This window comes from Hypomesus transpacificus, chromosome 14 (assembly GCF_021917145.1).
Source record: "Hypomesus transpacificus isolate Combined female chromosome 14, fHypTra1, whole genome shotgun sequence".
NCBI lineage: Eukaryota > Metazoa > Chordata > Actinopteri > Osmeriformes > Osmeridae > Hypomesus > Hypomesus transpacificus.
In genome coordinates, this window is record NC_061073.1 from 14,038,279 (window position 1) to 14,050,729 (window position 12,451).

Sequence of the window (12,451 nt, forward strand, 5' to 3'; positions counted from 1 at the left end):
ACACCAAAAGGTACACTCAAAAAGCATATATGTAGATCTTTGACCACTCACCCAGGAAGTGGGTTGTCTCCGGCTGCGCTTGTGGGCTGGTTCACGCCGTGGGAAATCCTACAGGGCAGGTTTCTAGCTGTAGCCTCTGTTCAGACCACACTGCTACACAGACTGCTACGCCTTCAAGTTATTACTCTGACCCTGTCTCTCTGACTGATCAAGTGTCACTGTTGGAGTCATGGCCTGAAATCCACACTCTGATGTGGGAGCCTCTCGTGTGGCCCTCCTTCACCTTGTCATCCATCACTCCTCTCATCTCCTCTCATCTCCTCTCATCTCATCGCCTCTCATCTCCTCTCATCTCATCTCCTCTCATCTCCTCTCATCTCCTCTCATCTCCTCTCATCTCATCTCCTCTCATCTCCTCTCCTCTCATCTCCTCTCATCTCATCTCCTCTCATCTCATCTCCTCTCATCTCATCTCCTCTCATCTCATCTCCTCTCATCTCATCTCCTCTCATCTCATCGCCTCTCATCTCATCTCCTCTCATCTCCTCTCATCTCCATCTCTGTCCAGTCGTCTGGCTCGCTCAGGGAGGCACGGTCTCCTCTCCCCACAATCGTTCAGTCACCTGTATCAACAACCAAGCTTATAGACATTAGTGAGGAGGAGGAGGAGGAGGAGGAGGAGGAGGAAGAAGAAGAAGAGGAGGAGGAGGAAGAGGAGGAGGAAGAAGAAGAAGACGATGATAAGAAGGGGAAGGTACCGCAGAGTAGACCCTGGTGTTCGATAGAAGCGTGAGAGACTATAATGATGGTGACCACAGTCTAGTTTGTGTGACCCCCCCCCTCCAGTAGAAATCATAGACTCCCATGAGTAGAAAACACCAGAAGCCCTGTCGTGTTCCACAGTAATCCCCTCAGAGTAGGGTCCTGGGTAGAAAGGCACTGTAGTGGATGAAGCATCCCGAGCCTCCTGGGGAACATGGGCCTCACCGTGGTGTCTGTGTCTGACCCCCTCTACCCTCCACTGGGACTGCCACTGCTCAGGGACAGCCAGTCCCGGCCAAGGCCCCTCAGAAAGGTGACAGCACGGAGGAAGAGGAGGAGGAAGAGGAGGAGGAGGAGGAGGAGGAGGGAGAGAAGGAGAAAAAGACAGAGTCAATGAAAGGGAAGAAGGCAGAGGAGACGGAGGAGGTATAATGTGGGATCTAGAAGCTAGGTGAGGAGCAGCCCTCCTCCTAGAGATGTGTGAGTGTGTGCAGGCCGTCCCTCCCCTCGCTCGGTGACACCCGCTCGAACGAGCGCCTCGTGCTGTAGACACCGGAAGGTATTTGTGGAGCTCTTTAGGGGTTTATACGCTTCTCAGTGCAGTCTTAGGACTCTCATCCAATGTCCCATGCTGTGTGTTGGATGGTATTTCCCATATGGTCTCCCCACAGATAGAGAGGAGCAGAGTCCTCCTGTCTGCTGCTGGTGTGACTGTGCTGACTGACCCTCCACTAGAGCAGACGACAGAGCTAAGATGTTAGTGGGACAGCCTAGTTGCGTGGGATCTGACCAGTTGTCTAGTATCCAGTACCTCTTTGTTGTAATGTTAGAGAGCACTTACCTTCTTACATTCATGTGTGAATGCACACACACGCACACACACACACCCTCAAAGCCTTACAGTCAAACGCACTCTGCTGAGGACAGTGGGCCCGCTTCTCTCGCTCGCCCGCTCTCTGTCTCTCTCCGTCTCTCTCGCTTTTCCTTCCTCTTTGCTTTTTTAAACTTGTGCCTGTCTTGAGTTGCCCCATCAGTCACTCCCAACCCATTCATCTTGCTGTCTCCGTGCTTATTTGCTGGCTGTCAGGTTGAAGGGAAAGCCCTTGACCACCCTCCTCGCCTGCCCCCCCCCCTCCAGCAGCTGCAGACGCCCAGCGTGAAGGGCTTCGACTTCGCCAAGCTCCACCTGGGCCAGCACAGCAAGGACGACCTCATGGTGATCCAGGAGCCCGGCCCCCCGCCCCTCTCCTCCAAGGAGGCCGCCAGCCCCCAGGGCGGGGAAGTCCCCGCCCCCAGGTCCAAGAACTCCTCCTCCTTCCAGACCAAGGTGTCCCGCAGCGCCCGGAGACGGGGGAGGTGAGTGGAGCTCCTCCGTGACCCCACAGTGACCTCCTTAGGGAGGAAGACCTCAACCCCCCCCCCCCCCCCCCCCCCCCCCTAGAACCAGAGAGAAGGATGACCGTGCAGCTACGAAGGGGGACGCTTGGCTGAATTCTTGATTTATTTTTACAGAGCGTTTTGTCAGCGCTTCAACAGGCTGCTCTGTCGTGGTTTCCTGCGGTACGCCAATGATATATGCCTGATATACAGTATGGGGGGGGTTTTCGTCTTAGACAGAAACAGCGAGCCCGACAAAGACTTGAATAGGTGCTCCATTCACAACAGCTCTCTGATCCGTGGTGAATTATTGATGGAGCAGCTAGACTGCTGTCAGACTGATGAGGGGCTCCTGCCAGGGCAAGGCCAGCCTTGGGGATACAGTACGCAGGTTCACGCCAGAGCGCACCTGCCTTTTAGCTTATTGCAAGGGCTTTGAAGGAAACTCCCTGGATGTTCTCAGTTTAGAGCTAAATGAAATGATCAGACCTGCCTTCTGGTTATTCATCGTGACTCCTTCACAGGGCTGATATGATCTCCTCTTAGCAAGATCCAGTTGGTCTGTCTTTATATGAGAGGGAGGTGAAATGTGTGGCTGCCACGATTGAACACTCATCTGTCAGTGTTCATTGCTTCACCCAACAGCAGATCAGTTCCAATGAAATGTTATAGCGCTGTGTGATGAGCTGCTGACGTCGTGCAGTCTATCAGAGTAGTAATGATTGGAGCACAGTATTAATATTGTCATTGTCTCGTCTCTCAGCAGCCAGTGGTCTGAGAGTTTAATAGGGATTTAATGACCCTGTCAGGGGGGAATAATTATAGTGATTACCAGGAGAGTTTATTTCTATGAAAAACAGAACTGTTTCCTTGAGAGTTCAGGGGAGATCTACAGTAAATCGTGTTGCTGCTGTTGGTAGACCATTCCTAAATTGCTTTATGTATGTGTTTAAAAATGTGTGTGTGTGTGTGTTCATCCCGTGTGTGTGTCTCCGGACAGGATCTCCCCGTCGGACGGTGACTCTGTGGTAAGCGACCGCTCCAGTGAGAGGGACTCGACCGAAGACAACCGGAGAGGCGTGGCCTCGCCAAGCGACGGCAGACACACCCGCAAGGTCCCCATCAATGTTTTAAATGGTGAGTGGCCATGGCAACACGCGCGCGTCAACTCGCGCAATAGAAACAGAAAGTGAAGGAGGAGAGGGTGGCGGAGGGTGGGGGGATGCAGGAGGGGAAGGGGAGGGGAGAGAGGGGGGGAGGGAGAGAGGGGGGGAAGGGAGAGAGGAGGGGGAAGGGAAGCAACTGAGCAGGAGCGTGGGAGGGGTTATAGGGGATCTATAGTGAGAGGGGTTATAGGGGATCTATAGTGAGAGGGGTTATAGGAAAACAGGGCAGCAACAGGGGGGGGCGGGGAACAGGGGCAGCAAAGAGTGACAAAGAAGTAAAGGAACGCAGGCAGAGAGGAAACACAAAGAGGTGGAGAAGGGTGGGGATTAGCGAGAGAGGCTGAGCGATGGGAACCGCCTTGGGGAGTGTGTGTGCCACCCCGGGCCCCCACGTTGCTGGGTGCATCCAGAGGGCCTGAGGCAGTGAGGCAGTGGGCCGGGATACATACTCAAACCTGACTCACCACACAGGAATGACTCCAGCCTTAACACTCACCCAGACTGCAGTCTGTACACGGAGCTTCCAGGTCTTTCTGCCCTTCCTCCTGCTGGGCTTAGAGAGGCCAGGAGGCCAAACCCTACCACATCCCCAGGAATGTCTTCTCCTGGTGACTCACCCTGCTCTGCTCTCTCTCTCTGTCTCTCTCTCTGTCTCCCTCTCTGTCTCTCTCTCTCCTTACTCCTCTCTCCTGTCTCGCTCTCTCCCTCATCCTCCTCTTATCCGTCGTCTCCATCTCTCCTGGCTCTCTGCTGCGCTGTCTCATTCTCTCTGTGCTGATGAGCGTGTTGGAGGATGATAGAGTGCCGGGGCTCCAGCGCCGCTCTCATTGTCTCCAGTGTGGAATCATTCTCCCCGTCTCTGTCACGAGCGGGACATTTCAAGTCCCTCGCTTCCTCCACCTGACTGTCTTTCCTCTCTGTTGTGGCTTTCAGGGAAGAATAGGATTGGTAAGGCTGTTTCTCTCGTCCGTCGGGCTGTGTGTGACCCCCCCCCCCCCCCTGAGCTGCTGCTATGTGGTGTGCGTCTTTCCATGGTAGTTGGGAGTCTTTGCGATGCTTTCCACCGTCATCCATCACTGTCTGCCGTGCTGTCACTCATTCACTGGCAGCCGGCGATCCCTCTCAAACAAAGTCTGTCTCTTTGTTTGGAAAGAATACCACCCCCTGCTGTCTTGTTTCCAAACCCTAGTGGGGTCCATATGGAACATGAGTCATGTGGATGAGGATCAATGATGTGTGGGAACACTATCCATTCATGATTGTTCCTTGAGCACAGAGTGCTTTCTAAAAGCTGTGCCCCCTGGTGGGGGAAGTTTAGTCTACCCCTTACTCTAGTTCTGAATAGTTACAGTTTACCAATCCTAGATACCCTGATAACAATCCCAGGATTAGTCTGGTTTTGCAAAATATATAGTTGAATGCCTCTCTCTCTCTCTCTCTCTCTCTCTCTCTCTCTCTCTCTCTCTCTCTCTCTCTCTCTCTCTCTCTCTCTCTCTCTTTCTCTCTCTGTCTGTCTCCCTCTCTCTCTCTCTCTCTCTCTCTCTCTCTCTCTCTCTCTCTCTCTCTCTCTCTCTCTCTCTCTCTCTCTCTCTCTCTCCCTCTCTCTGTCTCTCTCTCTGTCTCTGTCTCTCTCTCTCATCCTCCCTCCCTCAGGTCCTCCTCCTCTGAACGGCCACGCAAACGAGCAGCTCTCCTCAGCCTCCATCTTCGAACACGTCGACCGGATGTCCCGCCCCCCCGACGGCACTCGGAGGCCGACCAACAAGATCCAGCTCATCGCCATGCAGCCCATGCCCCTCCCGCCCCTCCAAGGCCCCATGACCAATGGCAAAGTGCCTGACCGCAACGTCATGAACAAGGAGGTCAGAACATGGGATTTTTAAGTTGCCACAGCAACGCCTCTTTATTCTGGGGGGGGCTGTCACCTGGTCTCACAGCAGTGTCTGCATGTCCGTCAGATCCAGGTGGCGTTGAGGCACAAGTCCGAGATCGAGCACCATCGTAATAAGATCCGCCTGCGGGCCAAGAGGAAGGGCCACTATGACTTCCCCGTCATGGAGGACGCGGCGGGGGGGCCGGACCAGGAGCAGGACCGCCTCTACCACAAGGCCCAGCAGCAGATCGACAAGATCCTGGACCCAGACATCCACATCCCCTCCTTCTTCACCGAGCACAGTAAAAGGTCAGGGGGTTGGGGGGCGCTGACGGTGCGGGTGGGTGGGTGGGTGAGGAGATGTGAGCAGGCAGACCCGATGTGACCAGTGGTGATGGTGGTTGTTTGTCTTGAGGTTGTTGTGAACGTGTGCTGGTTGTGTCTCAGTGGGCGGGGGAAGCGCTCTCCCAAGCAGAGGAAGAAGCTGAACGGGGGCCTCTCGGACGCAGACAAGGACCGGCTCATCTCCAACGACAGCGACGGAACCTACCGGAAACACCCTGGAGTCAGCAATGTAGCCTATGTGGTGGGTACAGTACACACTCACACAAGCAAACTTTAGGCTGTTGATGAATATGCAGTAAAAAAGAACGTCTATTTGAGGTTGAGTTGATTCATTTCCTTTCCATATCCTTTCATTTCAACCCCTCCTCTCGTCTCGTCTCTTCAGTTGGACCCTGACCAGGTCCCTGAGCCCAGAAGCCCCTCCCCTCTGGACGACGTGTTCCTGGGCTCCACCACGTCCCCCCCGGGTCACGCCCCCCCTCTCCCACCCTACATGCCCCCCCAGCCGACGATCGAGGAGGCGCGGCAGCAGATGCACTCCCTCCTGGACGATGCCTTCGCCCTGGTCTCCCCCACCTCCCAGGGGAGCCCCTCTGGCATCACCCTCCCCGGGGGGGGGCTCTGCACCAACCCCCCCAGCTCCAGCCCACCCGCCCGTGGCCCCCGGCCCTGGCCCCCCTCCTACCCAGGCCTCGGCCCCTATTCTGGGGTGAGTATAGGTCTGCCCCCCCCCCCCCCCTGGCCTCCACTGCCACAGCTCTGTTGCATACATCCTTGAAATCCAACAGACTCTGGAGGTGCTTTCATGTTTGATCCATGGGCCGGCTGAAGCACACAGCTCTAGACGTGCATCTGACCCCAGGGTTCTTTGTAAACTGCTGTGAACTCTGTCTCACACTGAGATTGATGACCCGGAGCCTGGCTCTCTCGCGTGGGTTCGTAGATGATCCATGTTTAGATTGTAAACTGGAGATAAACTGGAGATAGCATGTGGTACAATGAACTAGGTATTTAACTTCCCTTTCAGCAATCTCTCGAGGATTTTCCTTTTTCAAATACTCTCCACACCCTATACACACACAGCAATAAGCCTACGTTGAGCTTTAAGCATCCCTAACATACTAATCTGTTAAGAATGGCTCCATCTGTCACTCACCGTGACCTTTAACCCCACCACAAACTCTCTCAGCTACCCTGGACCACTGAGAACACTACATTCCTACACCATAGTGGCGAAGCCAGCCTTGGGCTAGCATAGACGGCCTTTAAAACATGCAGGTTTACACACACACACACACTTACACACACACACACTTACACACAGTACTCTATAGGAGACTTAGCATCGGGAGCTTGTCCTGAACTGGTTTGGTCTGGTGGTTTGGTTTAACCAAGAGGCTGAACACATTGGCAGTGCGTCCTCTTGTTAAACATGCAGTGTGAAGGGGAATAACTCAGCTCTGACCCAAACAGTATTAGACTGAGACTAGACAGAGCGGTTTGATGTCGGTCTGGGGGACAGACTGCTGTTTCACTAGCAGGAGGAAGTGGGTCGCGTTTGGGAACAGCTCGCCAGCACTGTTATGATGGCTCAGCATTATTCCTGGTGTTCGTTATGTAGTCGCACTGATCATTTTAGGACACAGCAATATCTAACATTGATTTTGAACCCGAGTGCTATATACGCAGAGTTTTCTGAATCCTATAGGCGATCCTCTAGCCACTGCTAGTGAATGATAGACATGGCTCGAACCAGACTGGTTACAAACAGTGGATAGATACATGGCAATGAGCTTCCTAAATGATCAAAAACATCTTCTCAAAGCTGTCTTAGACATTACATTGGCCTGTCAAGATCTTGAAACAAGGTCAGAAATGCTATGCAAACTGAAGAAGAGAAAGCGAGACAGAGAAAGGGTAAAACAAATCTGAGACGAGGAAGATAAAGGGGGGGGGGAGTGAAGGAGAGAGAGACAAGCAGAGAGAGACAAGCAGAGAGAGACAAGCAGAGAGAGCAAGAGAGCGCTCTAGGCTCCATAAAAGCCATTTGCAGTACTTGTTCAGGTTCAGCGCTTTTACATGCTCTGAAAGGTCAGGAGGCAGTCAAAAGAAACTGAAGTTCCTCTTCCCAAGATTCTCACCTTGCCAGCCTGCAGTCTAGATGGCTCTGCCTCAGTCCTGCCTCTGGGTTGTGTGTGACGACGCGTGTGGGTCTGTGTTCTCTCCAGAGGTACGCTGACCTAGGGCTGTCCCCTCCATCAGTCCAAGGCCTGCTACACAGGTGAGTGTCTGACACAGGACTCGACTGTGACTCGACTGTGACTCGACTGTGCCTCTACTGTGACTCTACTGTGCCTCTACTGTGCCTCTACTGTTTCTCTACTGTGACTCTACTGTGCCTCTACTGTGACTCTACTGTGTCTCTACTGTGACTCTACGGTGACTCTACTGTGCCTCTACTGTGCCTCTACTGTGACTCTACTGTGTCTCTACTGTGACTCTACTGTGCCTCTACTGTTCCTCTACTGTGCCTCTACTGTGCCTCTAGTGTCTACTGCTCTGCTTTCCTGTCATTGCACGTCAGTCAGGCCCTCTGTGTGTGTCTTGTCTGGCTCTATTGGCCTCCTAGCTGTGCTGTTTTCTCCTCGACGCAGCCATGCAGGGACCGGAGGATCAGCCCTCATCAATTATGGAGAAGGATCCATCTTTATTTTATTGGTTTAATGGATCGGCTCTGGGGTGCGGTCTCCTTACAGACTAGCACACTGCTTTGGGCCACCTAAGAGTCCCTCGTTTATGTTAATATAACCTTCATGTGTGTGTGTGTGTGTGTGTGTGTGTGTGTGTGTGTGTGTGTTTCCAGGCAGGGTCTGGGATCTGGCTACCTCCCCCCAGGTGACGCTGCTGGGCCAGGCGAGGGCCTGCAGCCAGACAGCCTGTACACCAGTAGGGCCATGCACCCTGACGACCTGCCCTCCTCCGCCAGGCCTCGACCTGTAGGGGGCTCCGCAGGTGCGCACCCCCCCGTCCTTGATGGCACGCACACATAGAGTCGTTCGTACCGCAGAAGAGGAAGCCGGGCAGCAAGCCCATTCATGGAGAACAGGGAGAGGGGATCTGTTGTGCTGAATGGAAGGCAGTCTGGATGTGTGTCAGTGGGTTAAACCCTGACCCAGAGCACTCACCTCACCTCTCTGCTGTCAAACCGTCCACCTCGGAGCTGTCTTTCTGCTCAATTATTAAAGAGGGCTGTGTCGGTGTGCACGGCCGCGTTGGAGACTTATACTCATGTAAAGGGACCGTGCCACAGTCTGAAAAGTGAAGGGGGCAGTGCAGCGGAAAGAGTGCATTTCGCAGCGTTTGCATGTGTGTGATGATGGGTTTATTTGTGTGGCGGGGGGGTTTAGGTGCCCAGCTCCATCACCTCACCCAGGTGGGTCTGTCCAGCCGGATCAACGGCTACGCAGGGGGCAGCAGGCCCCCCCCGGGGCAGAACGGAGGCACAGGCTGGAACCCCTACGAGGAGGACTTCCCCAGGCTAGGACCCTCCAGGGATGCTGTGAGTACAGCGCACTGCCATCCACTTCTTCCGTTCTGTTTGGTTCCACTACTGTTTCTTTCCCCCCCTTCCTTTCCTCAATTTCAACTATTTCCTTCTTCTTTTTCCTTCTCTTCTTCCTTCCATTCTCGGCCTCGTCAGCTGCTGGGCTATCCTGACTGCTTCCCCTCCTCTGTGTTCCAGACCTCCAGGTCAGCGCCCTCGGCCCCCCCGGGCCAGCCGGACCCCCCCGGCCTGGGTTACCCCCCCTCCTCTGCCGCGGAGCACTCCTCCCCCCCCAACCACTCCTCCGCCTCCCTCATCAAGGCCATCAGGGAGGAGCTGCTGCGCCTGTCCCAGAAACAGGCAGCCGTGTCCAGCTACCACAGCTGAGATGCTCCCCCACCCCCGCCCTCTCTCCCTGGAGCCCCCTGGTCCTCCGGACCAAAACACCAGTCACACCACCACTCTCTTCCTGCCTGCCTGTCTACCTGTTCCAGCCAGCCCAGCCCAACAGTACAATACTTCCCATGGAAGTCCCAGAAAAACAGGCTAACCCAGAAGATGGACTGGTCAACTGGTGGGTGTAGCAGGTTGAACCAGAGCGATGGTAACTCCACCAAGTCACTGAGCAGCCAGCGGAGGGTGACAGGATCCTAAGAGGTGTCAGCAGCGTGTGAACTGCCCTCCAGGTGTAGCCTCTGGTTCTGAGACTGACCCAGGCTGACGTCCCGCTGAAGGACAACACTGAATCCGTTACAGTGTACTGGACCAAGAGGCCATGGAAGCAGATAATGGCACCACATCCTGCATCCTGCATCCCTGCCAAACCCCGCCCCCCATAGATACCTTAGGTTGTTGTTTTCTGATTTGAAGTGTTGCCGTTTTTATTTCTTCACGCTCTTTCCTGTTTTTAACCTGCCGTGTATGGGCTGGGTGTCTTGAACATCGTGGTGTTAACTCTCACGCTGCCTTTCATGTGTGAACATTGTCTCACAGCAGTATGACAGCAGGAAGCCCAGCAGTATTACTGAACTGGAAACACCATCAACCTTTACACTGTTACTTCCCCCTCTCTACCATGCAGGTATTTGACACAGCCCTGGGATATTGTGAATGCGTTACAGTGAGTTTCAGGGCCGGTTAGGTGAAGGTTAGAGGTGTTGGTGGACTTGGCTTCCTCCGTCGTCCCCTCCTCTGGTGCTATCTTCTACTCTGCTTCACGTTCGCTGCCATGAGCCACCCGATGCCTTGTGTCCCGCCGGCCCAGACAGTAAGAGACATGCCACGCGAGAGACGAAGCTGACTAGCCCTACCTGCCTCTTGAACAGTCTGGGTACCACCGCTCTCTTGGGGCTAAAGGCAGAGTCTTGGGCTCCCTTGTGGAGGGCCAGCGTTCCAGGCTGGACTCGTGCAGAGACTACAGACTGCAGTACACCTCGACCACTTCCGTTCACGTCTTTAGCAGTGCAGGAGCAGCATGAGGATGAGTAGTGTTAGAACGCCGTCCTGGTTCCCAGCAGTATTCCAGTGTTTAGTGGCTGATGCAGTCTGGTCAGTGTTTGTTTCACTGACCAGGAGAAGAGACATGGGGTCTTTGTACTGTACTTTTGTTCACAGTTGACTGTAAACTACGTTTTTGTTTTTTTTGTGCTTTTGAATTTATTCGTATTCAATCTCGCCTCTTCTGATGATTCTTTGTGTGTTGTTGCAATCGTTTTTGTTTGTTGTTAATATACTTTTTACTGACAGGAACTTGCCCACGCGTTGTGATGTTTTTGGGGACTGAAGTGATATTTTATTTAAATTCAAGTATTGATTTTGAAATGCAGGATTTGGATAACACATGAAAGGATTAACCTACCTGAACTGGACACAGACTGGACACTAGACAGTAGCCAGACCCACGCGCACATGAGATCCACCCAGGGGGGAGGGAGTTACTGGACAGGAAGCAGACAGGTAGCAGACAGGAAGCCCTCCTCAGCATGGCTCCTGATCCCTCCTATGTGCCTTATGGACTGGAAGATCTCAACCCTCTCCTGCTGTTGGGTAGGATCCTCTGCTGCGACCAGTGTAGCACTCGCTAACCAAGCTTGCAGATCAAACACTGGCCCTCTGGAGTTGAAGGTTCCCGCTGCTACAGTGTGGCCGTGTTTCCTGACCAGTCTATTGAGGATGTCCGCTCTTGCGGTTGTGTCTAAGACCAAGACTAAGTGTGTGTGAGAAACAGGGCCTTATTTGGAGTCTACTGTGGGTTCGATAAGTGTTCTTTGTTGGTTTCGAGGTGGCTTGATTTATTTCACACTGTATGCCTCCCCCTGCTGGTACTGTAACAACACTGCAAGTCCATCGAATCAACCATGTGCTTTTGTGTTTATCCATTTTGGATTTGTTCCGTTTTTGTGTGAAGTCGACACGTTGGCTGGCCCAACCTTTTATGTGATCAATGTTCCTGCATGTTTTCAATCACGTTAGCCTTTTTTGGGGGTCTTTTTGTGTGTGTGTGTTGGGCATGATGTTGAAAATACACATGAAGCCCGTAACGGATGGGTCTCAACGTAGAGTCATCAGTGCTGTGTCTGAACGACATGGCTCGAATGTCTCTCCTCACTTCATCTGCCTCCATGCCACTCATCTCTTCTCTCTGGGGACGGAAGTACCTGGAACAACCAGCAGGCGGCGCCATATCACAAGACCACGCTTCCCCGTCAACCGCTCTTTCCCTGACGACCAAGACAGACAAAAGACCACTCCCCCTCGGCTGGTGATGTCATATTTAGCCCAGTATAAGCGTGTGTTCATGCATGCGAGCAGGACCCTGCTGAGTCTGTGGGTAGTTCTACCCTCTTAACTAACTAAACGACAAGGTCCAATGTAATCTGGTTGTCATCAAAATGATATGATATTTCAATGAAAGGGAACCATTCCTTAATAAATCTAAAGCTATGATTTAATCGTGTTAGAGTTATGTTTCAACGACAGGTTAAGTCCTATGGCAGGTACAGAGGGTTGAACTCTGGCCAATTATCAGAAACAATTTCCCTTGTGTTTGATTAGTCCCTAATATTTCATTGCTGCAATTGTGGTGGTTAAGATCAATCTAGATCACTCACTGCAAATGGTATTTGGCTCAGGTCAGACAGTGATCACTGACATAAGCCTGCTGATCTGACAGTGACTGGATGTCCAGTCGGTCCAGTGTGGGGCCGTTCTGCTGGTTCCTCTGCCTGGCACTCTACGACAGCTTCCTCTTGAATCCTGTCAGAAGCCAGAAACCTGCTGAGGTGAGATATAGCTAAGGACTCGACGCTGACAAGCTGGACTGCTCTTCAGAGCAGACTGTCAGCTGTCACTGGTGCACACTTACTCAATCACTGGGCTGCTCCC

General features: G+C 53.1%; 1 protein-coding gene across 2 annotated transcripts in view; it reads left to right on the forward strand.

Moving 5' to 3' along the window:
• si:ch211-1e14.1 (UPF0606 protein KIAA1549) overlaps window positions 1-12,018 on the forward strand; it is a 31,870-nt gene extending 19,852 nt beyond the window's left edge. For both annotated transcript variants that reach the window (XM_047034437.1, XM_047034438.1), the window contains exons 12-21: window positions 1,850-2,118; window positions 3,140-3,276; window positions 4,959-5,167; window positions 5,264-5,487; window positions 5,626-5,764; window positions 5,909-6,232; window positions 7,752-7,804; window positions 8,387-8,535; window positions 8,931-9,082; window positions 9,266-12,018. In XM_047034437.1, the coding sequence (XP_046890393.1) occupies window positions 1,850-2,118; window positions 3,140-3,276; window positions 4,959-5,167; window positions 5,264-5,487; window positions 5,626-5,764; window positions 5,909-6,232; window positions 7,752-7,804; window positions 8,387-8,535; window positions 8,931-9,082; window positions 9,266-9,454 (1,845 nt within the window). In that variant the 3' untranslated portion in view covers window positions 9,455-12,018. The remainder of the gene's footprint in view (window positions 1-1,849; window positions 2,119-3,139; window positions 3,277-4,958; window positions 5,168-5,263; window positions 5,488-5,625; window positions 5,765-5,908; window positions 6,233-7,751; window positions 7,805-8,386; window positions 8,536-8,930; window positions 9,083-9,265) is intronic.
• Window positions 12,019-12,451: the final 433 nt, after the last annotated feature.